The 27,745-nt window shown below is 42.3% G+C and overlaps 1 protein-coding gene across 1 annotated transcript; it reads left to right on the forward strand.

Annotated features, from left to right (window-relative positions):
* The first annotated feature begins 424 nt into the window (after positions 1-424).
* Positions 425-27,719, forward strand: LOC113142132 (kinesin-like protein KIF21A). The gene is made up of 36 exons (XM_026326961.2): positions 425-837; positions 10,128-10,350; positions 11,915-12,097; positions 12,494-12,643; positions 12,940-13,074; positions 13,220-13,384; positions 13,809-13,924; positions 14,238-14,433; positions 14,513-14,702; positions 14,868-14,931; positions 15,171-15,374; positions 16,031-16,078; positions 16,779-16,839; positions 16,923-17,034; positions 17,186-17,374; positions 17,576-17,775; positions 17,871-17,978; positions 18,176-18,244; positions 18,352-18,497; positions 18,573-18,717; positions 18,838-19,032; positions 19,836-19,937; positions 20,530-20,695; positions 21,959-22,016; positions 22,325-22,379; positions 22,626-22,828; positions 22,921-23,088; positions 23,208-23,240; positions 23,389-23,525; positions 23,625-23,709; positions 25,472-25,561; positions 25,645-25,803; positions 25,931-26,048; positions 26,152-26,322; positions 26,433-26,632; positions 26,753-27,719. The coding sequence occupies exons 1-36, from the start codon at positions 794-796 to the stop codon at positions 26,808-26,810; spliced, it is 4,746 nt and encodes a 1,581-aa protein (XP_026182746.1). The 5' UTR covers positions 425-793; the 3' UTR covers positions 26,811-27,719.
* The last annotated feature ends 26 nt before the right edge of the window (positions 27,720-27,745 follow it).

Consider the following 27,745-nt stretch of genomic DNA (forward strand, 5'->3'; position numbering starts at 1 on the left):
CCATCTGCTGATCAAATCAAGTGACACCCTAATTCAACGCCTCCAAACAGTGCAAGGACCATGTTTGACCACTAGATGGCAGCACGTCCAGGTATCGCTGCTCGTCTGCTGAACTTTATGGCCTGCACCAAGCTACTGCTTGTCATCTTGTCATGTGACTGTATTAGGACTTGTGGCCGTCCTATAATCCAGCCTGTTACATTTTGACCAAATGATCCTGACCTGAGATCCATTAGTTCTTCATTTTGGAGCTCGTGTCTCATGGTTGTCAGCAGATAACTGAGCCTTTCAGTAAGATGTTTTTGATTTAGCTTGTCAAGTGCATTGTAACAATTATTATTATTTATGTTTTTTGTTTGTTTGTTTTTTTATTGCATTTCCTGTTGTCAGTGAGGTTGCCCCCTGTCTGGGTTGGTACAGCTCAGGAGGAGGGGTTTGCTTACGTCCTCTGTCTTGGGAATCACACGCCAAGTGGATCCTCTACCTCGCCCGCACACGCTGCGCTCTTCCCCGGGCTGCAGACTGAGACGATGCCTGTGGAGAGGTGACCGCCGCCGGATCCAGACTGGCACTTGCCCGATTATGGAAACCATCAAACCAAATCATGTTTAGTCGCTACGTCGTCTGGCTCCTTTGCGCAAGAGGAGGCGGTGAGAGCGGCGGCGGTGGAAGCTCAAGATAGAAGCGCTTTTCTGGGATCTTGTATGGAGGGCTTTGTCGTCTTCTAAGAGGATAAGGAAAAAGGGAAAACAAGCTATTTTTAAGCGGACTGCTCGGGCCACCCGGTATCACCATGAGCAGCGGGCCGGATGAGAGCTCGGTGCGCGTCGCCCTGAGGTAAGGATGCACCGGAGGACCCTCCTTTATTAAGATGCTCTTGTGTCACACCTGCTAAGACCATGCACGTTTTCCCTTCCTGTATTACTCTTTACCCACATACTAATTTATCCTGAATGTAAACAGCTGCTTGAATCTACCAGAGACGCTAAATTGCAGCCCATCTTCTGTTAGTATCCCCAGATCCCTCCAAAACAATACCCCTTATTGCGTAAATGGGCTTTTATTTTGAAGCGACGTACAGGAGCTGCACATTAATGCTTATTGTGTGATTTACACAAGCACTATAAAGTAGTAGCTACCATTGGATGAGCTTCTTTTGTTAATACCTGCACTGCATGTACATGTAGTGGATTTATGAATGAAGATTTAGGTGCTGGGGGATTAGACTGTCCTCTTCCCTTACAGTCTGTGTAAGCCTACAGAAAAACACACAGTGCTTTGATAGCCACTTACCTGCTTTATATTTATTATTATATTTATTGTTTGACTGCATTTGGCTCTCTTGATTTTATGTTTTGCATTTTGTGTAGTATTGCTGAGTGTGTTGTGTTTCAGGCAGTGTTCATTCCCTGTATCATGCTGATATGACCCTTGTCCCCAAAGCCAGACTGTCACTTATGGTCACCGGTTATGTCAGTGTTTCTCGGGAGTGTTTCTTGTGTGTGTGTGTGTGTGTGGAACAGAAGGACTGAAAGAAGCCCAGATGCAGCTCAAGCAATTAATACATAACAAATCAATAAAGACGTCAATAGACCCCCATGATAGGGCAGCAGCTGATGATGGGGGGCAGGTGCTTGTCTGTAAGTGTGTGTGTGTGTGTTTTGGAGAGGTAGTGTGAAACGTCATGTGAACTGGAGCACTGGAAGAAAGGACAAAAGCTTGTTCCTCTCATGTTTCTCTTCCCTCTCATGTTTTTATGCATTCAGACTTTGACCCAGAACTTTGTTTACTGAGCTAACTCAGATTACCAGCCTGTTTCACTCCTTCATAGATAATAAATAATCTCTGTGTATATTCCATCACACACTCACAGTCTAATTAGTAAGATCCCATACATTTTTTTTAAGTATCACATTTGTCTGGTAATCTAATACGGGCATGGAGGTGCTGTCTTTCTTTGCTGTACACAAGTTTTAAGCTTTGCAGCACAAAAAAGAACACATCACCACACATAGACATACAAGCTGCCGATGGCCTGACAAATACAGCTTGTCCTTTTGAACGGAAACTACTTCCTATTGTATGTTCATTGAAATGTCCGGCTTCATTAATTATTTGGAGTGTTCTGTCGTCTTCTTTGCTAGTTGGGTTCCCACCTTTAGTCCTATTGATGGTCAGTTGACTACTCATTGGTTTATTCTTTTATTCATTCATTCATTCAGCTCTTTCTTTCTTATAATGCATTTAATGGGAGCTTGTGTCTCACCAATAATTGTAAATGAATTAACACAAATGTGAACAAAAGCTGTCAAAACAGATAAGTGGGAGCAAATCATGTAATGATTACATTCCTCCATAGCGTGAAAGAGGTTTTCCTTTAAGCTAAAAGCTAATACGAGTCAAGTAAAATGGCTTCAAAGTAACATACAGTTAAATGTTTGGGTCATTGGGATGAGAGATAAATAGAAGATATGGAGTCTTGGGTCAGGCTCAGATTGTACAAGTCAGCAGTACCAAGCTAGTCTGCACTTATCTGAGGTCAGAGCTGACTACTGAAAATGCTTGGTCACAAATCTCTTACACACACACACAGATGTATGTTTATCTTTGTGAGGACCCTTATCAATGGATGCTTTCCCTAACTTTAACCATCACAACTAAATGCCTAATCTCAGTCCCCTTACCCTAAATTAAACCCAAGTCTAACCCTAAAACCAAGTGTAAACCCTCAAACAGGAATGTGAAAAGTGGGGACCAGTAAAAATGTCCTTAATGTCCTTACAATGACATTATACTCAAAATGGTCTTCACAATGCTAGAATTACAAGTACACACACACACACACACAAGCTTCTTCCTCTCACCAATACTCTCCTGACCTTTCCTGTAAGATCACAGAGCCTCTAATCTTCCTGTATCAATATAAAAGAAGATTAACAGAATGGGAGTACAGTGCAAAGACAGTCTCTATCAAATAGACTGTCCTTGCATGAAAGAGTGCAAGCCTTTTTTCACAGCTGACATATGGCGTTGACATTAGCAACAAAAGCCCAGGTGGAGCTTATAACATTAATGATGGCTCAGTTCCAGGAAGAGACACCACTGAGCCATCATGCACAAAACCACACAACCCTGGAACTGTCCAAACAAGTTAAGATGCAGCAATCATTAATATTATCGTTATTATACCTGCATATAGCCAGGTGCAGTGTAAGTGGGTTTCAATAAGTTGGTCTGTTGAGATAAAGAGCTGGTGCAAGATTGAAGATTATGTAAGAAAAGAAAACCAGGTAACTACACAACACCAAACACAGGGCATACAGTTATCAACTAGCTAGTGAGCATAGTGGACCATTTAACAGTTAAAGAGTTGGAAATGTCATTTAGGAGTTGATGGAGACCAAAGACAGAACCAAAAGGAGAATAAATATTGAACTTAAAGTCTGATGGTAGCCACAAATATGTTTTTAAACCAGTGCTAATGTTTTGCTAACAGGTTAGCTGCAACTAAAAGGCCAAAAACAAGCAGATTACTACAATTTTAATTCAGTTTCATTTTAATTTACATTACTTAAATGTATTGCTATTACGCAATGGTCCAAACACAAGCATACAATCTGTACTGAGTTTTAAACATCAATCCACAGCTCCATGTTGATGTTTTCAGCTCCATCAGTCACCGTGGCAACATTCTAATTATTTTGGAGCTTCATAGTTGTGGGTGAACCTGGACTTTACGGAGAAGTGTTGACTGGCAGCTTCTCCTCCTGCTGTAATAGTTTAGTTAGCTGTGTGTGTTTGCAGAGATGAGCCAGCAGGTTGCCAACCAGTGCCTGCCTCAGCCTGCGAAGCTAATGCTGTCTGTTAGCAAGTCCCTAATCCGCCATCACAACACATCCGCAGTGATGAAATGCTTTTTTCACCCTGAGCCCATCTCTTGTTTTTGAGCAGACAGAACCTCTCAGGGAGTTTTTTTAGTCATTTTGATTAATTACTGGAAAGGTGATGTAATATAAATATGTGGTTGCTCTTTAGAAGTGTGCTTCCCTCCAGTAAGATTGTTTAAACATCAGATCTGTGCACCGTGCTGTGGTTTTGAAGATATTTTTTTTTCATGCCTAAAAGCATACAGATGAGGCACCTCAGGATCATTTTGTTGGACGAGCCAGCTGATGCGCCGGTCTGTCCCTTGGGTGAATGTGTTTGTGTGTTTTAAGTCCTGAGTCCCACATCTCTCTTTTTTTAACAGAACATCCCATCTGTGTTCACACAGCCATGCATATCATCCATATTTAATGAACAGGAAGAACGAGAAGTTAACGATTTAACCAAGGAGTCAGTGATGTCACAAACTTTGCTTCAAGGAGTCAGTCGAGTAACTTATTAGTTTGTCAATACCCTTAAAGGGCAGCTTTAATAATTCAGAGCCGACAGGCAGAATTGGCAGCAAGGACTCAGGTTGAATGAGTACTGTTGAATTCAGCACTGATAGTTCTTCCTTTTTAATTAGACAGGGTAGAATGAATGCTTTTCAAAGTGGTAACCTGAAACCTTTTTTTTTTTTTTAATTCTCATTTTAGTGTTTGACAATGTTTCCACTGCCACACATCAGGTGGAATTAAGATAAAACCGTGTCAAAATCTAAATCTAATCTTAATAATTATTATTTAAGTTGTTTTTTTAAATTTGATTTCCAGTTTCTCCATAATCCCATATTGTCATTGTCATTTAAGACAGATTTACACCATGAAGTTTTAAAGAGTTAATTACATGCAAAGCGCATTGCAGATTGAATTTGTCATATACAAACTACACATGAGGATCCTCACGCCCCCCCCCACCTCCAAATTGTGTCACTCTCATTGGCTGCTCTGAGTGCCTGTCAGAGAAAAGTCCATCCCCTTTGACCTTTGTGGATTATGTTTGAGGGTAAAGGCTGTGTGCCTGTTGCCCTCATACAAAAGCACTGTATTGTCCTTGTGTGTATGTGTGTGCACACATGCAGAAGCCTGTGTCCGTCCAGCCATATTCATGATAAATATTCATGAACCAACTAAGTGAACTGACACACAAAGCAAAGCATGCTGCAAGCCATCTGCCAGCTGCTGCCATGTGGTATATTCAATAACTTCTGTCTAACCAGACAGAAAGGTTAACTGAATATTGATTTTATTTTTAATTGAATATAAGATTAGTATTTATGTGGTTTAAAACCAAACATATCTTTTTTTTTTTTCTGGTATCATAACCACCTCAGGTTTTGTTGCTTTTCCATTTCTTTTACCTTTGTAAGAAAGTCTTTTTTAAAAAAACACGTTGCCTGTTTTTTCCTTTCCCCATTTTTATTGTTTCCATGTGACTCCTACTAGTGGAATCACTGAGCCGAACTGTCCTTGTCAAAACTTAATATTTCCATCAAGCTGCAGTGAGTGCCAGAGGGGTGTGTGGCAATGACCTTGTTAATGGACGGTGGTTAGTCGCCATGTGAAGGACAGGAGGGGGAAATGCTGAGTCAGCAGAACTACCTCTCTTGTCTTTTCATTTCTTTCTCTCTCGCTCTTCTGATCCTGTTTCTCCTCCCTTACTTTACTGCTTTCACATTAGCCTGAGTTAAAAATACAACTCTCTCAGCTCCTGTGGACCGGTCAAATCAGTCTCATGTACCCTTCATTGACAATTAATGCAATAATCACAAATAAATAAATAATTTACTGCTTTACGGTGATGCAAAAAACTGGCTCAGTGTCTCAGACCAGTGTTGCATTTTCATTTTCAATCTGTTACAGAATTACTATTTAGATATAACCTGTCCATCTCTGCATACGTGTCAGGTGGATTATTCATTATTTCTCTGCTCTGTGTGCCTCTCAGGCTGAGGGCTTGTTTCAGCTTGTTGCTTACAGAAGTAAACTGAAGAGAGTGGGACAATGAATTGGCTCTTGATGACAACACCAGCTGCTCGACAATGTAAAGACTGTTACTAAAAACACAGTCTCAGTGCAGCCATCGGGGCCATTTTTTTCCCCAAGCATAAGGTCTACTTTGTCACTTTTTATTTCCATCCTTCCATCATTTCTGTTTCTGTTGCTCCATCATTTCGCTCAGGGCACCGATTAGACCCCTGTCAACAAAAATGTATTATATAAAAGAAAAAGTGCACCAGCTGTTATGAAGGAGCTGTAGGGTTAGTGTGTGTGTGTGTGTGTGTGTGTGTGTGTGTGTGTGTGTGTGTGTGTGTGTGTGTGTGTGTGTGTGTGTGTGTGTGTGTGTGTGTGCGTGTGTGTGTGTGCATGTGTGCGCGTGTTTTTATACCAGTTTCATTCACTATGGCACACCTGAAGGTGTTCTTCAGCCATACACACATGAATGAATTGAAATATTGTGTCACTTTTGTGTAATGTTTTGTACAATAAAGATGTTCCACATACACTGTGTACTCAGCAGCTAGAAATATGAATCTTGTCTCACTGGAGCAACGCAAGTAAATTTCTTTTTCAAAATATGAAATGGGATTTTGTTTTGTTATGCTAAATCTCACCTAATGTCTCATTAAGTGTTTCTGGATCCAGAGATATCTGCTTATACGTGATGAGGTCAGATGATGAGTCAGTGCGCCAGCAGCAGTGTGACTGTGGAGAAAAGAGTCTTGTTGTCTGCTGCCTTGTGGGCTCCGATGTTCCTGCTGTATCACTCAGTGCAGCCTGTGCCAGCTAGATGTGAAACACATTTAACCAAATATTTGATCATTCTTTATTAGATTATATGATTATATGTATATACTGTAGGTAGGCTAGCGATTGGCTTTGTTGTTACCAGTCATGATGCAGGGTGATCAGCTGCGTCACTGGGGATTAAATTGATTGGCTGATTGTCTGGAGGGGTGATGTCAGCATGTGACCTGATTGACTGTTTCAGGAAGGATGAGATCAGCAGCACAGAGATGGAGTGACTCATCTCTCTCTTTTTTTTTTTACCAGCATCTTATCATTTCTTATTTCTTCTCATCCTCCTACCTTTTTATTTAGGTCAGCAGAGGGATGGTCATGTGTCATAATTTAAGAAGTTTTTGTATATGTGTATGTGCATGTAACAGTCGCTGTCCCCTTTAGACATTTAAGACATTTAACTCATATTGTGGCAGAGTGAACTCTCAAGCTGGTTAACATTTTTAGCTTTTGTCTGATCTTTAAATCTCCAATATCATGCTTGATATCTAGGTTTGCGTGTGTGTGTGTGTGTGTGTGTGTGTGTGTGTGTGTGCGTGTGTGTGTGTGTAGTCCACTGAATCTGTTACTGTAATCGCAGTAATGAGGCTGAGAGCTGGAGCCTAACAGGACTTGTCACAATGAGAAAGCCTGACAAAGCCCTGTGTGTGTGTGTCTCTTTGATACTGCGTGTGTCTGTGTCTGTGTGTGTGTGGTACATATGTATGTGTATAATGTATGTGTGTATGCATCTCCCTTTCATCCCTGTAAGAGTTCAGTGAACTGTATCTCTGAACTGTATCAGTCAGGCATCTCTTACTGCTGGATCAGCTGCATATCGGATGAACAGAGTGACATAAATCCTCTCTTCTAACTCTTGGCAAGACAGCAAATAAACATATTTTCGAAATTGTCAATCTCTTATTCCTTTAAGCAAACAGTATCAAAAGCATCTAGTTATCAGTGGATGCAAGTTGCATGTTTCGTTCTTAAATAAGAAGTTCTAGTGTGCCATAGTGTCTTTCTACACTGCATTATTCTGCTCTTTTTGGATCGTTTTTGCTCTAAGGGTCCTCCTGCATGATTCTGTTCCTTTAAAATATATAAATATATAATATAGGATTTTGGTGGACAAACTGGCAACCCTTTAATCCCCTTCACTCTGGAACATATTTTTCTTCCCAGTATACCCTCCAAACAGGCTCAGACTGTCAAAGCAGATTTTTGTTTTGAGCAATTATTGCACAAAGGTTTTGACTCTCTCTTTGGGGCCACTGGTGTGTGTGTGTGTGTGTGTGTGTGTGTGTGTGTGTGTGTGTGTGTGTGTGGATTAGAGTTGTAGGTCTCCACAGTGCTTGAACGGCAGTCAATGTTTTGAGTTGAACCACAGAGTGAAACTGGCCTAACCATAGCTACAGTCAGTCTGCCACACTAATAATAAACCAGCAGGACTTGCTTCACATCTGCATTATCCCTGACCTGGTTATATTTAACTGAAGCAGAATTGTCTCGTCTTGGTCAAAACAAGTTGTCCCTATTAATCTGACAGCAACACACAGGGAAAATCATATGTTTGGTCACTTTTAGCTCCTGGAAAAGACAGGTGAGGAAAAAATAGAATTTACAGACAGAACCAGTTCAGTTTGATGGTCTTGTTATGTGAATAACCATCATTACACAGAGAGATAATAGTATGTTTGACTATAACTATTATGTCTGGTCTCTGTCTTCTTTCGTTCTTTGCCCTTATTAGAGTCTCCTATATTTCTTTTCCTCTTTACCCCACCCCTGGTCCCTTTATTAATGGAAGACCCTGGGGAGGTCGTAAAAAGAAAAAGAAAAAAACCCCAAAAAACATTTCTTCACTGTTTTGTGAAGCCAAGCCCAACCTGATAGATCATATAGGGCTAAAATAATACAGGCTTTTTCCTGTGGTTCCATTTGACTGACGTGATGGCACCTCATTGAATTTTCAAAATTTGATATCTCTTGAGTCTGTGTGTTTTACACTTCTTGAAGGCACTCAAAGTGAACAGTAACTCAGTAACTTAATGCCCTCGCTGTAAGCAGCAATGAGTGGCTCCATTGTTAAACAGGATTACAGGAATGACTCTCTCTCTCTCGCAACTTTTGGGAAGATAGCCAACGGGATTAATGCAGATTCACTCCTGTAATGCCCTAAAACCATCCAACTATTGAATCATAGTCTCCTCAGGTGACCTAAACCTTCTGTTTGTAGTGGTTCTGTGGGTTTCACCTGTTTTTACAGTTTCATTAGCACTTTTATCAAACTTCACATTGCTCTAGTCAATATTTTACTTATTATGTGTAAAATGGGACCACTCCTAAAGTCCAAATGGATTTACCTGCAACACTCATAAAATCCATCATGGTTTCTGTTCACAACACAAAGGTGATAGTGGTGAAGCTGTACAGGTGTTCAGTTCCTGGAGATAGGGCTGTGTGTCGTCTTCATCTTGTTCATTGGTCCCTCCCTGGCTCTCTGCTCTTTTCTCATCGGGGCTGTAATCTCAGAGAGTGTCTGCAAAATAGCTGGGATCTGATGTCACATGCACGCACACGCACACACACACCTGTGGGTTTTTGCTACTAATTCTGTGTGTGTGTGTCTCTCACACACACTCACACACACACACTTTGACTTGCCCTTTCAGGCCATTCACAGCTTCTATAGACTGTAGTGATGAATGTGAAAGTCTCATGAAAGGCAAGCTCACATGAAAAGTGTACACACAAGCACTGCACACAGAATGCAAATTGCATCCAACGCTCACACACACACACAAACACACACACACAGAGGTAATGGCTGCCAGCAGAGAGCAAAAACAGCAGTCGTTCTGAGATCGTTGTTGTTCACTGCAATTTAGTATTTTCTGGGTTAATTTTGTCTGTAGCCTTGGAAAGATTCATTCTGATATTTGAGTGCTTCCAATATGTCCAAATGTTTCCTTGGTCTGCCGTCAGTATTTCCAGTTGCTCTTCAGGTGGACAGTGAGTTCAGTGATGAGAGACAGAGGTACATCATGGGAGGAAATTATGTAATAACACTGTGTGTTTTTTTGTTTTTGTTTTTTTTGTTTTTTTAATGAAAGCAAACAGACTGAAACTGTAATGAAATCCAGGGTGGGACTATTTACCCAGAGCTTTCTAACTCTCTCTTTTCCTCTTATGAACAGTGATGGCACTGTACTGTGTACTGGCACTGCACATCCCCTCACACACACACACACACACACACACACACACACACACACACACACACATATCACAGTAGCAGCACTCATCTGCTTGCAGCTCAGGGAAAAAAATATTCTGCTCAGTTCCATTTATGTTTTTATTATAGCTTTAGCTTTAATGAAAACTATGGTGGGCAGTTAAAATTTTCTTTCTGTCTTCCAGGATTCGTCCTCAGCTGGCTAAAGAGAAGATTGAGGGTTGTCACATTTGTACGTATGTGATGCCTGGGGAGCCTCAAGTGGTCCTGGGTAAGGACAAGGCTTTTACCTATGACTATGTCTTCGATATAGACACCCAGCAGGATCCCATCTATACCCACTGCACTGAGAGACTCATTGAAGGCTGTTTCGAAGGCTACAATGCCACCATATTTGCTTATGGGCAGGTTGGTCTGCACACACACAGGGTTGTGCACTGTTCAACACAAACACACACACATTTGCTGAAGTTGTGAATTTGGATCGCCCAAGGGGAAGGATCTGCTTCCAGAAGCTTGCTGAGATTTATGGCAGCAAATCATTTCATATCATCAGACAAGTAATAACGCAGTGAAAAAGCCTCACAGCCACACCAGCTCTGTCAATATACAAACAGCCTACATGTTTCAACCTGCTCTCAGCACTGCTGCTTAATATTGGCTCTGATAGATTCTCTTGAGAGGGAAAGAAAAGGAAAAAAGCGGGTTTATTACCAAAAGAGAGCAAAGTGGGAATGAATTGCTTTGCCTTAAACCCAAAGTAAAAATTTGTTTGAGACATTGAACAGATGAAACATGCCTGCTAACAACTCCACAGTTCTCTGCTCTTCAGAAAGTGTAAACATGCATTATCATGTATATTGACATCATTGCATATGTGAAATCTGAATGAAAGCTAATTAGAAATGTACTTGAATTATTCTAAATGGCTAAATGTCACATTGAAAGGGCAGTTCATCGATTTAACACATCAAAGATATTTGTGTAATGTTCTGTTGCTCTGAAGGAGCTTTACAAAAGGTCGTCACCAGGTATCTCAGGCTTGCCATGGCGAGTACTAACGTTTCAGAGAAAGCCTGCAGTCTGGGGGCGTGCAGTTTGAGAGGGTTTATGGGCAGTGTAGGAACCAGGGCATTTTTAAACTTGTCCACTACAAGTCATGATATCTCTTCAATTTGAATCAACTGATTCTGCCTAAATCAAATGTTTCAGGCCCTCACTTAAACTAAAATTAGTGACATTGTAATTTTGTACGCCTCAACATCTCTAATCCTTTTAGACTTGATTTTGGGGACCTTATAGTGGGGTAAAGACTGATTCATCAATGCTTTGTCTGCAGTAAGAATATTTTAAAAAGCAGAAGGCGGTGCCACACTGGTGAGGTCTGTGAATAGAAATGTTCTTTCAGAGAGGGAACATTTCCCTCCTGCTGGAGCTGACGCTGTCTCTGACCAACGACGGTCGGACTTTCCCTTTTTTTAATCTTCCCCTCTGCTCTTCTTTCTCCTCATTATTCTCTGCTCTCATTGTTCCTGCGGCCCTTGTGTTCCTGTCAAAGAGCTTTTCATCAGGCTCAGTGGAAGCCTTATGCACTCACACACAAAGAAGCAAGTGCACAAACATACTAACTGCATAGGTGCGGTCATGTAGATTAAATCATACAAAAACATGTTGTCTTTTTTCATACACACACTCCTGTCAGTGCATTTTCCAGCCGGGACAAGAGTGACGTGAATTTGAGCTCAATGTTGCATTCCTCTTTTTGTCATCATGGCAACCACCCCATCCCCTCTGACCCCCCTATGAGAAAAAACACTCAGATATTCACTGCAACCCCTGAGTCTCAGACAGCTGAGCAGTTAGCTGAATGGTTGGGTAATACAGATTGGCTAAGAAATGTAGAAAAACACGCTAAACACACATGATAAGAGCATTTTGTAACTCGTGAGTGTGTTTTCTCTTCTGCATCCAGACAGGCTCAGGGAAGACCTACACCATGGGAACCGGCTTTGACGTTAACATCGGAGTGGACGAGCTGGGTATCATTCCCCGGGCCGTCAACCACCTGTTCAGAGGCATCGAGGAGCGCACACGGGCTGCCACCGAGCAGGGCAGGCCAGTTCCTGAGTTCAAGATCAATGCACAGTTCCTGGAGGTGCTGAAACACACAGAGACTATCAAGTGTGAATGCACATTTATCTGCACTCAGTTATTTGACCCCATCACAACACGCACTTCACTTAAGAGCCATTAGTTAGACATAGCCAGAACTTGCAGACAGCAAGGGGTCAAAGGTCAGCAGAGGGTGTACAGGTTTCAGGTCGTTAAACTGTCCAGTTGACCCAACAGCCATTAAACTGTCATTAGTCTGTTTCTGTGGTCAGCTCCTGGATTTATTTTTACTCACCAACAACTGGCTGTGAACAGATGGGGAAGAAGCAGCTGAGGGGAAAAAGATGGAGCTAGAAAGCAAATGTCTGCCCTAACGATGTATCAGTGATTGAGTATTCTGCAATAACCTGTTTTTGCATTCATTTAACATCCTCTGCAGCTGTACAACGAGGAAGTGCTGGACTTGTTCGACTCGACGCGAGACATCGAGGCCAGGAAGCAGAAGTCAAACATCAAAATCCACGAGGATGCCAACGGGGGCATCTACACAGTGGGGGTCACCACCCGTACAGTCACTTCTGCAGCTGAGGTTCAGTTTCACATATACACGTGTCACAAAGCAGGTCTCTTTTCCACCAAACCCATTGTTGATTTAGCAGGGGATCATGACCACACTGCTGTGATAGTGATATTATTTGCTCATCTTTCAGCATCATGAATTTCATTTGTCGTTTGCAGCATTGAAAAATTCAGGTTATATGTTTTAGGATCAATCCCTATGACTCGAAAGAAATAATCCACAAACTTCACAGTGAACAGTTTTCTCTCTGACTGCTAAGGAAAACATTACTATGAAAGCTGACCATAGCCGTTCTCGTCTAATAGATGATGCAGTGTTTGAAGCTGGGCGCTTTGTCTCGTACCACCGCCAGCACCCAGATGAACGTCCAGAGTTCACGCTCCCACGCCATTTTCACCATCCACCTGTGTCAAGTTCGAGTTTGCCCTCCTGATAACAGCGTATGTACGCTCACAGACCTGGGTCTCTTTGGTAGATTGAGATGATCATTAGCTGCAGTTTCTTAGTGTAGCATTATAATCGTGTCTCGGGCTGAAAAATAACTTGTACTTATGTTTATTTTCTGCTCTTCCCCTTCTCTAAAAGGACAATGCAACAGACAACCGTCTAGCTAATGACTCAACGATTAATGAGTTTGAGACTCTGACAGCCAAGTTTCATTTTGTGGACCTGGCTGGTTCTGAGAGACTGAAGAGAACTGGCGCCACAGGAGACAGAGCTAAAGAGGGCATCTCCATCAACTGTGGGCTGGTGAGGAAACTGAGACCACAGCTGACTCTGACTCTGTATTGGACATTTTATATCACACAGTGCAGTTATAAGCCATAGTCGTGTATAGTATATATGCCTTTAATTCATTGTAATGTAGCAGTGTGGTAATTTATGTTACTGTAGACAGAGTTTTTCCATTATTGGGGTGATAAAAAGGAAAGAACCACACACAGTGTCAACATTCACCAGTGTCTGCTCCTTTTTGTGGAGTGAGAGAGACCCCAGATGGCCAGAGAACAAATTACACTATTTCTTTTACTAACGCTACGACCACTGTCTGGAGCAAGTGTTGTTTATTTTGTGTTTCAGCCTGTCCTGGGATTTAACCAACAAACTTCTAATTACAATCTGCCCTTTTTAAAGTATTTTTTAAACTCTCACAATTTAATGTCTTTCTTTCCAGCTTGCCCTGGGAAATGTCATCAGTGCCCTGGGAGACAGGAGTAAGCGCTCCACTCACGTGCCTTACAGAGACTCCAAACTGACCCGGCTCTTACAGGACTCCCTAGGTGGCAACAGGTCTGTGGGGCTAAATCTTGAACTAAGAACATAGTATTTTAATACTATAAGAGTTACACGTGTTTAGAAACTGTGCTAGAAGTAAAGTTGAGTGAAGTTCTGATTTAAATATTAAATATATATCACTAATCTGAATTTACTGTAATGATTAATGCATAGAAAACCTGATTATGGAATCAGTACATTAACATATACATTTGTATATAAAACAGGACCAGTTAGAAAAAATACATTCGTTTCAAAGCAGGGTTCATGTTTATGTAAAATTCACCCACAAAGATTGACCTTTGTTATATATGTGTGTGTTCTGTAGTCAAACAGTGATGATCGCCTGCATCAGCCCATCTGACCGGGACTTCATGGAAACCTTGAACACACTGAAGTACGCCAACCGGGCCCGAAACATCAAGAACAAGGTGATGGTGAACCAGGACAGAGCCAGTCAGCAGATCAGCGCTCTGAGGACGGAGATAGCACGGCTGCAGATGGAGCTGATGGAGTACAGGACGGTGAGAAGGCCGGAGGTTAGAAGATAAAGTCGATGCAGAAGATTATTGCAGGATGTTTACTATCTTGTCTGATATCCAGGGGAAGCGTATGGTGGGTGAGGACGGGATGGAGGGCATCAATGACTTGGTGCATGAGAACTCTATGCTGCAGACTGAGAACAACAACCTGAGAGTGAGGGTGAAGGCCATGCAGGAGACCATCGACGCCCAGAGAGCCAGACTCACACAGATCCTCAGTGACCAGGCCAACCAGGCTCTGGGTAAAGCAGGTCAGAACTATGACAGGACAAAGTAATGTAAAAAAAAAAAAAAGGTTTTAACATTGGCTAATCAGCCCTAAACACAGACTACAACTGAGTCTGATGGAAAGATTATTCATTTGATCCCTGACATCTGAGTCCGTGTTAAAGCTGAAGTGATTCCTCTCTTTCCAGGCGAAGGCAATGAAGAGATAGGAAACATGATTCAAAACTACATCAAAGAAATCGAGGAGCTCAGGTATGATTTTTTTTTTTAAATATATGATTTTTAGTTTAGTATTTATTATTCAGCATAATAAATGGTTAAAGAGAGACACGTGACTGACATTAGTAGGTCACTCTTTAAATATCTACACAGTGTTAATCATCTACACATACAGAGGCCTTAAGGTATTAGTGAAAAACATGAAACAGTGTTCATTGCACTTAAATATGTTTCGTGACAACACCGACTGACTAACTTTCCGCCTCCCTCAGAGCTAAACTTCTCGAAAGCGAGGCTGTGAACGAGAACCTCAGGAAGAACCTGTCTCGGGCCTCCACCCGCTCCTCGCTGTACGGGGGCCCTGGCTCCTTCTCCCCTGCCATCTTTGCCCCAGAGAAGGAGGCCAGCGACGTCATTGAGCTGGCCAAGAAAAACCTGGAGAAACTCAGGAAGATGGAGAGGAAGAAGAAGAAGAGGTACTGCATGAGAGTTGTTACTGCTGCAGTTTTGATCTGCTCGTATTGTTTCTTGAGAAAGAAAGTTTCATTTGTGGAAAATGTTTCTTTGACAGTCATATTATTGCTGCCAAAAACAATATAATTACTTTAGACCTTGGTTGTCATCAGAGGTGATTTACAATGACAGGATCTTTGACAGAAAATAGAGATTGTCTGTTGTCTGTTACCACAGCGAGGGCATGTGGTCTGGGGAGTTGTGGGTAATCATGTCCTGGCTCTGTGCATTAGCAGCGTGCACCTTGATGTTTCTTATTATTATTAAAGGTGATGGTTGTCTGATAAGCTGTGGCAGTAGCACAGTGACCGCTTATCCTTTTGTTAATGAGTCCTTGCTCTTCTGTACATCTGAGCACCATTAGAAGTGAACAGTTTGTGATCTGGTAATTGTCTTAGCAGGATCCATAACCAGGATTCATTATTTGAACACACAGTGTTTGTGAGGGTCTCTGCACTTACTTGGTCTTTCTTGCTGCGCTCTCACTCTCTGTCTTCCCCCTGTGTTATTATATTCCCTCACCTGATTCATCTTCACTGGCCTGTTTCCCTACTCTGCCTCATCTTCACCTCCACATCTCACTATCCTCGCCTCCATCTCCATCCTTCTCTCTCTGAAGACTGAGGCGATACGAAGAGAATCGCGACCATGATGTTGAACACGCCAGGTTTGCTACATCTCATCCAGGATTGAGTCAAATCTAGTGTCTGAAACCGATTCAATTACCAGCTGGGCCGACCCAGCAGTGCAGATCATGTCTTTTTGAGTTGAAATGCACGTAATTGACAGGGTTTCAGTTGATTTTTGACCTGGGTGTTAACTAACCTCTAACCTTTTCTGTACCTAAAGGCATTTTATCCTCCTGGAGGGAAGCAGATATTTTAACCAGCACTTACCTCTTCCTGTTAATTATCTTTTTTCCTCCTCACCCTACACTGCAAGATGTTGATCAAATCTCATCATACTTAAAAAAATGAAAGTTGGGGAAAAGATGCTAAAATATCAGTGTTTGTATTAAAATACTTTTTAGTCTTTTCAAGTCCAGTCTGTAGAATTTGGTCAACAAATCTTGTGTGTCTGTGTGGCCGCCCTTCTTACAGTGAAATGTTTGTAAAGTGGATGGTAATAACTGTGACTCATGGTGTTTTTCCCTTTGTGTAAATAACATTTTCCCCCTATGTAATCACAGTGGAGTGATTCATTATTCAACACTGATTCCACATCAGCTTCCGATCCAATAAGTGATAATTTGCATGTGCCCTTTACCTATCTTTGTTATAATTCAAGTGCAGCCCAGATTTGACCTGCAGTGATAGAACTAGGTCATTGCTGGTAGCTGGCTAATGCATTTGCTTTTCCTCCATTAGTGTTATCAAAGAAGAAGTCCCAGACAACGAGCAGGAGAGAGCCAATGAAGAGGCAGAGGTGGTAAGTGGAAAATTGATAGATTATACTTTTAGATTGCTAGTGATCAGACTGGTGTTTTTATTGTGTTTCTGCTACGTCGTCAGGAGGGCAGCGATCATGAGGAAGGTGAGGATGCAAATGGAGAGGAGGAAGACTTTGACATTGCTGGAGAGGAGACGTCTGATGGGTCTGACTCTGAAGAACTGGAGGAAAAAGGTAGAAGTCAATATTGCGGGAGAATCTATTACATATAGTTTGTTCAAAGACAGATGATGCCTTAATCCATAGTCTACATTAGCTTTGAGACAAACCTGGTAATAAACAAGCAATAAAAACTAATGGTGTTTGTTTTTCCCCACGACTGTAGAGAATGTCCAGGCTGACCTGGCCAACATCACCTGTGAAATCGCCATCAAGCAGAAGCTCATAGACGAGCTGGAGAACAGCCAGAGGCGTCTGCACACCCTAAAACAACAGTACGAACAGAAGCTGATGATGCTGCAGCACAAGATCAGAGACACACAGCTGGAGAGGGACAAGGTGCTGCACAACATAGGTAAGAGACACATTCAAACACATAGTTAACCTACGTAATGAACCAATTTCACTGGCACCTACAGTCTGTTGAGTATTTAAACTGCTTCATTTTTTGCACTGTAAATATGAAGCATGGATAAAGATGAAGAAATATAGCTCCATCTCTTCAGGCTTAAATACCAAAAAAGTAAAAGGCAGTTTACACACTGGCTCTTTGCAGGTTCAGTGGAGTCAGGTACAGAGGAAAAGGCCAAGAAGATCAAACTAGAGTATGAGAAGAAGCTGAGCTCCATGAACAAAGAGTTGCAGAAACTCCAGTCGGCTCAGAAGGAACATGCTCGCCTGCTGAAGAACCAGTCGCAGTACGAGAAACAGCTGAAGAAACTGCAGCAGGATGTGGCAGAGATGAAGAAGACCAAGGTAAACCATCATCCCTTTTGACCATTTCCAACTTTTTTTCTTCACGTACACTATTGGGGATGATTTTATCCCGTGCCGGGTTGTTTGTCCACCAGGTGGTGCTGATGCGCCAGATGAAGGAGCAGCAGGAGAGGAACAGAGCCACAGAGTGCAGGAGGAACAGGGAGATCGCCTCTCTGAAGAAAGATCAGCGCAGGGCTGAGGTGAGAAGGATGGAGACACTCACAGAGACATACTCTGTAAATGAGCAAACACATAGTTAAATCAAATTAAGTGATATAAGCTCAATAATAACAGTATGAGGATAAATATACACTTTACCCTGAAAATATAGGCTGTATTCATTGATTCTCTTTTGAAACATTGGTTTCCAAAAATGTTGTGATTTCCAACCTTTCAGCACCAAGTGAGGCAGCTGGAAGCCCAGAAGAGACAACAGGAGGTGATCCTCCGCAGGAAGAATGAAGAGGTGGGACACATAGAAGATGGAGTACTTCATAGAGAGCAGTACTGACAACAGTGCTGAGTTTCAATCAGCTGTTTTCCTGTTTTTACTTTGTGTCTGTTCTGTATCAGGTGACAGCTCTCAGGCGGCAGGTAAGGCCTGTGTCTGGAAAGGTGAGCAGGAAAGTGAGCTTACCTGAACCTCTTCAGGAGGCGTCACATCGAGCCACCCCTGGGAGGCTGCCGACCTCTGGTGTGAGCCCGTCTAATGTAGCCAGGTATGGCATCTGCAGTATGTTTTTATACAATAAATATGTCTTTTAGTATTTTAAAACAGATATCACGTTCTTCAGGAGTTCCCCAGTGCGGATGGGAAGTATCTACCTCACCAGGACAGCCAGGGCCAAATGGCAGACACTGGAAAGACGTGTTAGCGACATCATCATGCAGAGGATGACCATCTCCAACATGGAGACCGATATGAACAGACTGCTAAAGGTAACGGTGCAAAGGCTGATTCGTCAAAGAAAAGAAGAACAGAAAAATTATACGCGAAACCATTGATTTCCCTTCTTCTTGTGTACTTTTCCTTTTTCCTTTTCCCCATCACCACCACAGCAACGCGAGGAGCTGACCAGGCGGAAGGAGCGAGTGTCCAGAAAGCGAGAGAAGATGGTGGTGGAGGGTGCAGACGCCGACCGCTCCCTGGCCTCCCTGAACGAAGAGCTGGAGTCTCTGAGCGCTAATATCGACTACATCAATGACAGCATCGCCGACTGCCAGGCCAACATCATGCAGATGGAGGAGGCCAAGGTGAGGCGGTGTGGAATCTCTGGAATTGTTTTTATTGTTTTGTGTAGCCAGTTATGCAATAATGATGTCCACTGTGTTCTTCATACATTATAGTATTTCTGTGAATGCACACACACAACTGTCCATTATTAGCAAGTTTTACTGGACTGTAGCCTTCAGGCAAACATTTGGGAAATAATTGCTCAGTTTAGCACAACCGCCGTGGGCACAGCATAATCCAGACTCAACAGCAGTTCATGAATGTCAAATGTGAAGATTATTTGCTTTGCACAACATCACATCATCACATATTGGAGCTTCACTCTGTCAGGCGCTAACAGGGCCCCTTAAATGGAACAAAATGAGCAGTCACAAGGTACAATAATAACAGAAAGTTCACTGTGGCTACCTGCTGCTATCTGATGACTGTTTGTCAGTGTCTTACAAAATCCTGTGGGTGCTGCTACTAAACTGTACAATTACTTATCACTTGTAAGCCATGGGGCTACAGTGACTAATGAGCTGTAGCTCCCTATTGTAATGTTGTGTAAGTTTAAATGTATTGTTGAATGCAACAGATAATGTGTAAACAGTGCAGGTTTAGAATTAGGTTTTAACTTCTATCTAGTTCCAACCTTCAGCCAATGAAGACTGTAGGAAGATGTAAACTGGTAGCTGTAAAACATTAGCACTCTTCAATCAAAAGCCTGTATATGTATAGAGGAAGACGGTTTGAACATACGCTGCAACGTAGCAAACCAAAGCTGAGTTTTAGGGGGACCACCAGATACAGTGCCAGCATGTGTTTTTATTCTGGGCTGCAGGAGGAAGGAGACACGGTGGATGTTACTGCAGTGGTCAGTTCCTGTAACCTATCAGAGGCCCGCTTCCTTCTGGACCATTTCATGACCATGGCCATTAATAAGGTATCTGCCATCAGCTGACTTAATGTTCTCTGTGTGTTAATGTTATTACAGTTTTGCTGTTTGCGTTCACATAAAAAATGAGCCAGTGTCTCCCTGCATGTTAAGCCGCAATAGATCAACTGCACTCTCCTTATTTTTTATTATACATGATACGTATTTCTTTTAAATTTGTGCTGTCTGTGTTTGCCTGAGCATTGATTGTTGACCTGTGTTGTTGTGGCAACTTGTGTAATTTGTCTGTTCATCCTGATCTTGCTTTCATACTCATGGCTCAAATTCAATGAGACTAAATGAAACAACTTGATTAAATTAAGATTCAATTACATTAGATAAGATTAGATTTGATGAAACCTAATTGGTCCAGCGAGGAAATGCGCTCAACCCAGCGACCCATCAGAGAGACAGAACAAATGAAGCAGTGGAAGCAATAGCAGCAGTATATTTAACTGAAAAACACAAAGCCTTCTGTCTGTGTGATCGTTTGCCGTCGTCTTATTTTTGAGATATTTCCAGGTCGGAGCATGTTTGCAGATGCACAAACAGTTAAACAGACTCTACTCTAACCTGTCTGCCTATGTATGGTCACTGTCAGGGTCTGCAGGCGGCTCAGAAGGATTCCCAGCTGAAGGTGATGGAGGGCAGGTTGAAGCAGACGGAGATCAACAGTGCCACCCAGAACCAGCTACTCTTCCACATGCTGAAGGAGAAAGCTGAGATCAACCCAGAGCTCGACGCCCTGCTGGGCAGCGCTCTGCAAGGTAGGAAAGGCCTACAGAACGATACCAGTGTGAGCACATCAAGCACAATCATAGTCACCTGTTTTCTTCACCACATGGCTACACTTTATTTTCAGGCCTGCGTTTTCTCAGTAGGTGTTTAAAGAGAATTGGTCATGGGATTAATTATTAGAGACAATGTCACATTATCGTTAATTTCCCTGAATGAATCTGAACTTTAAGCCTGTAAAATAAAGCTTAGCCCCTTTTCTAATCTTTAGGTTTGATTTTGATTTGATTTCTGTCTGTTTTCTCTGTGTTGTTGTGAACTCAGAGTTAGGTTACCTCTCACCAGGTGAGTATGACGTTCGTAACAGTGTCACTGTTCTGGTACGTGCACACTACAAGATTTACCCTAAATTTACTCCTAGGTCCAAAAAGCTACAGCACTAAAATGAACTTAAAGGTCAGGAGGGAACATTATTTTTTGTATTTTTTATGCAACAGTGCAAAAAATTACATTTTGGATGTTTTGTAGTAATAAGGTGCTTAGAAAAAGCCCTTGTAAATACAAAAACTCTCTCAAGTAAATTTTCTTAGCTTTTTGCTTTGAGCTCCTTCTCATTCTAACAATTTTTTAAATTAAAATTAAAAAATCGTTTGCAAATGATTTTCACTGGAATAAAGTATCTTAAACCTCATCAAGATTAGTTTGGATTTCTGAGGGGAGACTTTAATTTTAGAATATATTTAAACATCTCAGCACTAAAGTTGCAGTTTTTTAGTACAAAGCCTTGTTGTGTGCATCAACGCTGCTTGTAAAACTAACCAAGCTGAAGTAACGTGCGTAATGTGTTCTCTTTAGGTTTCCCCACCTGCTAGTCAGTCCCAGTTACCCAGGTTGTTGCCACTAAAACCAAACAGCAGTACAAACCCATGGTTCAATGCTAAAGTCGTGTGTATGCAGCCTTTTGTGTGTCTGCATTTCTGTGTTCGTATCCTCCTGCCTCGTTCGTGCTTTCTCCATTCTTCCTTTACACAGGACCAATTCTCCAACATTATAGCTTCACAGTCCACTGATGACACCCAATTATCCTCCTGACTTCTAAAACTAAAGCCTGTGATATTTAGCTTTCTGAATAGATCTTATCATTTGTTTTTGTTTTTTTTGTTTTTTTTTGGAAAATACTGTTTGTTAGCAAATATTTTATATTGATAATAAAAACATATGTAATCTCTGCACATTCACTGAGAAACTGGACTGTGTGTCTGTGTGTGTGTTTATGTGTATTTGTTTGTGGGCAGAAAATGGAGATGACAGCAGCAGTGACGAATCCACCCACAGTCCAGCCACAGAGGGCAGGTAATCAAGACTCACAGTATGTCTTTTCTCAGGTTAACAACTCAACAGCACTTATGTTCAAACTTTTACTAAATGTTTTTATGCCACATTTAACTTTTACAATGAGCGGATGTTTTTGGACAAACCCAACATGAGATGTAAGATGAGTCTGGGATGGGGTAAGTTTGAGGGCTGGGAAACTGATTTTATATGCAATAGAGAATTAAACAAACCTAAAGTCATATTGTGGGCAGCAGCGTATGTTACGTTCTATATATCAGATGCCAACCGCTGCTGTGACTGACTGAGCTTACCTGACTCTGTTTCAGTACACTGGCATCAGATCTAATGAAGTTATGTGGTGAATCCAGACCGAGAAGTAAGGTACTGTACTGTGCACTCTACGAATAAGATGTTCACTGTTTCACATTCAGTTTGTTGAAACTGCTGTGTGTTTTAGTCACAGTAACAGTGACTACCACACGTTTTTCAGTATTTCATATTTTACCTCCTGGAACTACAACTTTTTCCATTTCACAGTAGTTATTTATAGGACATAGACTCATTACCAACTGGTCCATTAACTTCTGAATCAGCTAAATGTTGAGCCAAACGATTCTGGTGCCTCAGGCTCGCAGGCGGACCACCACCCAGATGGAGCTGCTGTATGCCAGCAGTGGTGATGTGTCGTGTGATTCCCCCACTGGAGACTTCTCGGCCCCTCTGCTACCCCTCACAGAGTGCCTGGAAGGGCTGGCGGACATGCAGGGTCAAACCCCTGACCCCGAGCAAACTGTTTTCCCATCTGCACTGGCTGGCAGACCAGCTGGCATGTAAGTGTAAAAGGCAGCATTTTGAAGCAGATTTTTATATTCATTATTGAGCCAAAGTACAAAATGACTCCTCACATGTTTACTCTCTGTAGTTGTGGATCCAGGTCTCCCACTGAGAGGAAGCAACTGGAACGTTCTCCCCTCAACCCAAGGAAGACGCAGGAAAAGGGACCCACAGTGTCACACATCCCAACAGCTACACACACAGCACCAGTTCCCACAGCAGAAACCAAAACTAAATCCAGTGACTACAAATCACTGTACGTGAGAAGTACCACTGTTCAACACAACCGCTTTTTGCTTCTAGTCATGTTAGCTGTACCTGTGTGATGGCGGGCTTTGATGCAGTGTCTTGGCTCATTTTGTTTCATTTTGTCAGGTTGGAGGAGTCGCCTGCGTTTGACGGTCACAGGTAATTCACATCTCTTGATTATTTATTACAAGTCAAGTGTTTAATGGGACTAAATTCTTCATCAACTGTAGTATAAGTCTACAAAGCTGACCAGTGGCTAACTGAACAGTAAATGGAAACTATAATCACTATGTGCCATGTATTTTAGAGGTGTGATCAACCCTGTGACGGCCCCTAAAAACAGCCGTGGGGTCAAATTTCAGTGTGTCTATGTAGCAGAGGGGCACACCAAGCCTGTTCTGTGTGTGGATGCCACAGATGATTTGCTCTTCACAGGATCTAAAGGTAAAACAAAATGGTTGACCGTCGTCGTTTCTTGAAAATGCCTCTCTGTATGTCTATATTGTGATTGCATGCTATGTGTCATGTGACGTGTGTTTTCAGACCGTACGTGTAAAGTCTGGAACTTAGTAACGGGTCAGGAGATCATGTCCTTAGCAGATCATCCCAGCAGTGTTGTCTCAGTCAGGTACTAGTATACCATTAAAGCAATATTAGATGTATTGTAGGAGTAACATAGTGCAAGTATTTATATTTACAGTGGGTACAGAAAGTATTCAGACCCCTTTAATTTTTCACTCGTTGTGTCATTGCAGCCATTTGCCAAAATCAAAAAAGTTCATTTTATTTCTCATTAATGTACACTCAGCACCCCATCTTGACAGAAACAAACAGAAATGTAGAAATTTTTGCAAATTTATTAAAAAAGAAAAACTGAAATATCACATGGTCATAAGTATTCAGACCCTTTGCAGTGACACTCATATTTAACTCACATGCTGTCCATTTCTTCTGATCCTCCTTGAGATGGTTCTGCTCCTTCATTGGAGTCCAGCTGTGTTTAATTAAACTGATTGGACTTGATTAGGAAAGGCACACACCTGTCTATATAAGACCTTACAGCTCACAGTGCATGTCAGAGCAAATGAGAATCATGAGGTCGAAGGAACTGGCCAAGGAGCTCAGAGACAGAATTGTGGCAAGGCACAGATCTGGCCAAGGTTACAAAAGAATTTCTGCAGCACTCAAGGTTCCTAAGAGCACAGTGGCCTCCATAATCCTCAAACGGAAAAAGTTTGGGATGACCAGAACTCTTCCTAGACCTGGCCGTCCAGCCAAACTGAGCAATCGTGGGAGAAGAGCCTTGGTGAGAGAGGTAAAGAAGAACCCAAAGATCACTGTGGCTGAGCTCCAGAGATGCAGTAGGGAGATGGGAGAAAGTTCCACAAAGTCAACTATCACTGCAGCCCTCCACCAGTCGGGGCTTTATGGCAGAGTGGCCCGACGGAAGCCTCTCCTCAGTGCAAGACACATGAAAGCCTGCATAGAGTTTGCCAAAAAACACATGAAGGACTCCCAGACTATGAGAAATAAGATTCTCTGGTCTGATGAGACCAAGATTGAACTTTTTGGCGTTAATTCTAAGCGGTATGTGTGGAGAAAACCAGGTACTGCTCATCACCTGCCGAATACAATCCCTACAGTGAAACATGGTGGTGGGAGCATCATGTTGTGGGGGTGTTTTTCAGCTGCAGGGACAGGACGACTGGTTGCAATTGAAGGAAAGATGAATGCGGCCAAGTACAGAGATATTCTGGAAGAAAACCTCTTCCAGAGTGCTCAGGACCTCAGACTGGGCCAAAGGTTCACCTTTCAACAGGACAATGACCCTAAGCACACAGCTAAAATAACAAAGGAGTGGCTTCGGAACAACTCTGTGACAGTTCTTGACTGGCCCAGCCAGAGCCCTGACCTAAACTCACTTGAGCTTCTCTGCAGAGACCAGAAAATGGCTGTCCACCAACGTTCACCATCCAACCTGACAGAACTGGAGAGAATCTGCAAGGAAGAATGGCAGAGGATCCCCAAATCCAGGTGTGAAAAACTTGTTGCATCATTCCCAAGACGACTCATGACTGTACTAGCTCAAAAGGGTGTTTCTACTCAATACTGAGCACAGGGTCTGAATACTTATGACCATGTGATATTTCAGTTTTTCTTTTTTAATAAATTTGCAAAAATTTCTACATTTCTGTTTTTTTCTGTCAAGATGGGGTGCTGAGTGTACATTAATGAGAAATACAATGAACTTTTTTGATTTTGGCAAATGGCTGCAATGACACAAAGAGTGAAAAATTTAAAGGGGTCTGAATACTTTCCGTACCCACTGTATATAGTATTAAGTCTAGTATAAGTAGTATAAGTCTATTATTATTTTTGTTATATTTCAGATACACTTCCAGCCTTGTTTTCACTGTTTCCACTGCCTACATCAAAGTTTGGGACATAAGAGACTCTGCCAAGTGTATCCGCACGCTCACGTAAGGTCACCTGTTGCCTGCTTCTTTGTAGCTTAACATTGTAACGCATCAGTAAGGATCTAATACATTTTTGTGTGAATCAGGTCGTCAGGCCAGGTGGGTTCAGGGGACACCTGTTCGTCTGTCAGGAGTTTATCCATCCCGCCAGGAGAAAGTCAGATCCACCAGATTGCTCTCAACCCATTTGGATCCTTTCTCTACGCTGCTGCTGGAAGCGCCGTGCGCATGTGGGACCTGCGCAAGTACGTTTGAACAGAGATTGGAGTTTTAGTTGAATAAACTGTCTGTCAGAGGTAGACAGTTAATACACTGAATGAATCTCCTTTTCTCCTTTGATCAGAATTAGTCTCCTCTTCTTTCTTCCTCTAGGTTTGCGTCCACGGGGAAGCTGACTGGCCATTTGGGACTTGTCACATGTCTGACTGTTGACAAGTTAGGTCATGGCCAGGATGTTGTCCTCACTGGCTCCAAAGATCATCATATTAAAGTAAGAGAGACACAGACGCATGGAGATAATGATTTTCCCATTTTCATGTTTGATATAAACCACACAAGAACCAGCTGTTTTGTGAGTGTATGTGTTTTTCCAGATGTTTGAGGTGGCAGAAGGTGCTCAAGGCAGCATCACTTCCAGTCATACATTTGACCCAGCCCACCAGGATGGCGTGGAGTCCCTGGCCGTCCATAGAGACGTATTCTACAGCAGCTCCAGAGACTTCTTCATCAAGAAGTGGGACTTAGCCAGTAGGCAACTACTCAAGGTAAGCTGATACCACTGAAGCATGTACTTTTAAGAGCAGTCAAATGTAAATTCCCCAGACTTCAGTTTATATGAGCAGGAACAACCTGTTTAATTGGCTGTTTCCTAAAGCAGGCTGTCAGTGCCCAACCAGACTGGGTTAGCGCTCTGGGCATGGTGCCAGGCTCCCCGGTGCTGCTCAGCGGATGCAGAGGAGGGCTGCTGCGCCTTTGGCACGCCGACTCTCTGGCGCCCCTCGGCGAAGTCCGGGGACACGACAGTCCCATCAATGGCCTTGCCACCAACAGCAGCCAACTGTTCACTGCCTCCGAGTGAGTCATAAAAAACACTTATTTATATTTTCATGCTAATATTTCTGCACTACATTATGATCCTTGGAATGGAAATGTGATATTGAGGCATCTCTTTTATTATGGTGTGTTTTTTGACAGTGACCGCACTGTGAAGATTTGGGAGACTAAGGGCTCCCTGGAGGATGGAGTCCACTGACAGCCAACTCCTTATAATCACAAAGCAGACATGAACGTGAGTATGGACTGCTGGCCTTCGACCAATCAAAATGAATTATAACTAGATGAAGTATTGGGTGGATGGTCCAGCCTCAGTCTGGAGTCTGAAATTGTGGGTCCCAGACTGAAAACAAATCAATAAAAAACAGTGATCCTTCACAGTTGCTTATCATGGATCAGTATCAGGGAAGTCTAATTATTTGGCCTTTCAAGCACAGTGGAATGACTCGTTTTAGTCAAGACAGATCACAGTGAAGCTCCAGGACTGACAGAACAGCTGGGATGGACAGCACCTTTCATAACTGTGACAGAAAAACAACTGATAGTAAAAAAGCTTTATGGATATGTGTTAAGCTCTCCTGGCGACTCTCCCGTGCTTTTAACATTCCTCAGTCCAGCAAAAACGTCATGGATACCTTCTATGCATATATTTGTTTCTATGTGGAGCTGCTGAAAAAAGGGGGTATTCTTCCTCACACCAGCTGCTGTCTATTAAAACTAAGACTGCTGAAAGAGTCCATGTTCCAAGTCAAACCAAGTCTCTCCTGCGTGTTCACGTGATGTGTGGTCTTCCTGGTATTGGTCTCCAGGCCATTTCAGGTACAGTATGTGTGTGTGTGTTCTCTCTATAAGCAAGGACCAAATGACTACTGAAACTGTGTGGTCTTCTTCAGCTGTTAACTGCCACACTCTCCAGTGGAAAATAAGAAGCCTCTAATTAAATATACTGTTCTCCTTTGACACTTTACACAAGTTCCACTTCTATATTTCTCCAGAGTTAAGTCAGTGTTCATTAAGTCAACCAGTGAACATTATCACTTGTATCAGTCATAGCTGAACAATATCCCTGCATGTAGTAAGTACAGAAACAGTGAAATTATGTGACACATTCATAATTCAAAAAACCTTAACTTT

Source organism: Mastacembelus armatus, chromosome 23 (genome assembly GCF_900324485.2).
Source record: "Mastacembelus armatus chromosome 23, fMasArm1.2, whole genome shotgun sequence".
Classification (NCBI taxonomy): domain Eukaryota; kingdom Metazoa; phylum Chordata; class Actinopteri; order Synbranchiformes; family Mastacembelidae; genus Mastacembelus; species Mastacembelus armatus.

Coding starts and splice junctions, on each gene's coding strand:
- LOC113142132 (XM_026326961.2), top strand. CDS start 794: ATGAGCAGCGGGCCGGATGAGAGCTCGGTGCGCGTCGCCCTGAG. Junction 22,829..22,920: donor GCTGGCAGACCAGCTGGCAT/GTAAGTGTAAAA, acceptor TACTCTCTGTAG/TTGTGGATCCAGGTCTCCCA. Junction 26,633..26,752: donor CAACTGTTCACTGCCTCCGA/GTGAGTCATAAA, acceptor GTTTTTTGACAG/TGACCGCACTGTGAAGATTT.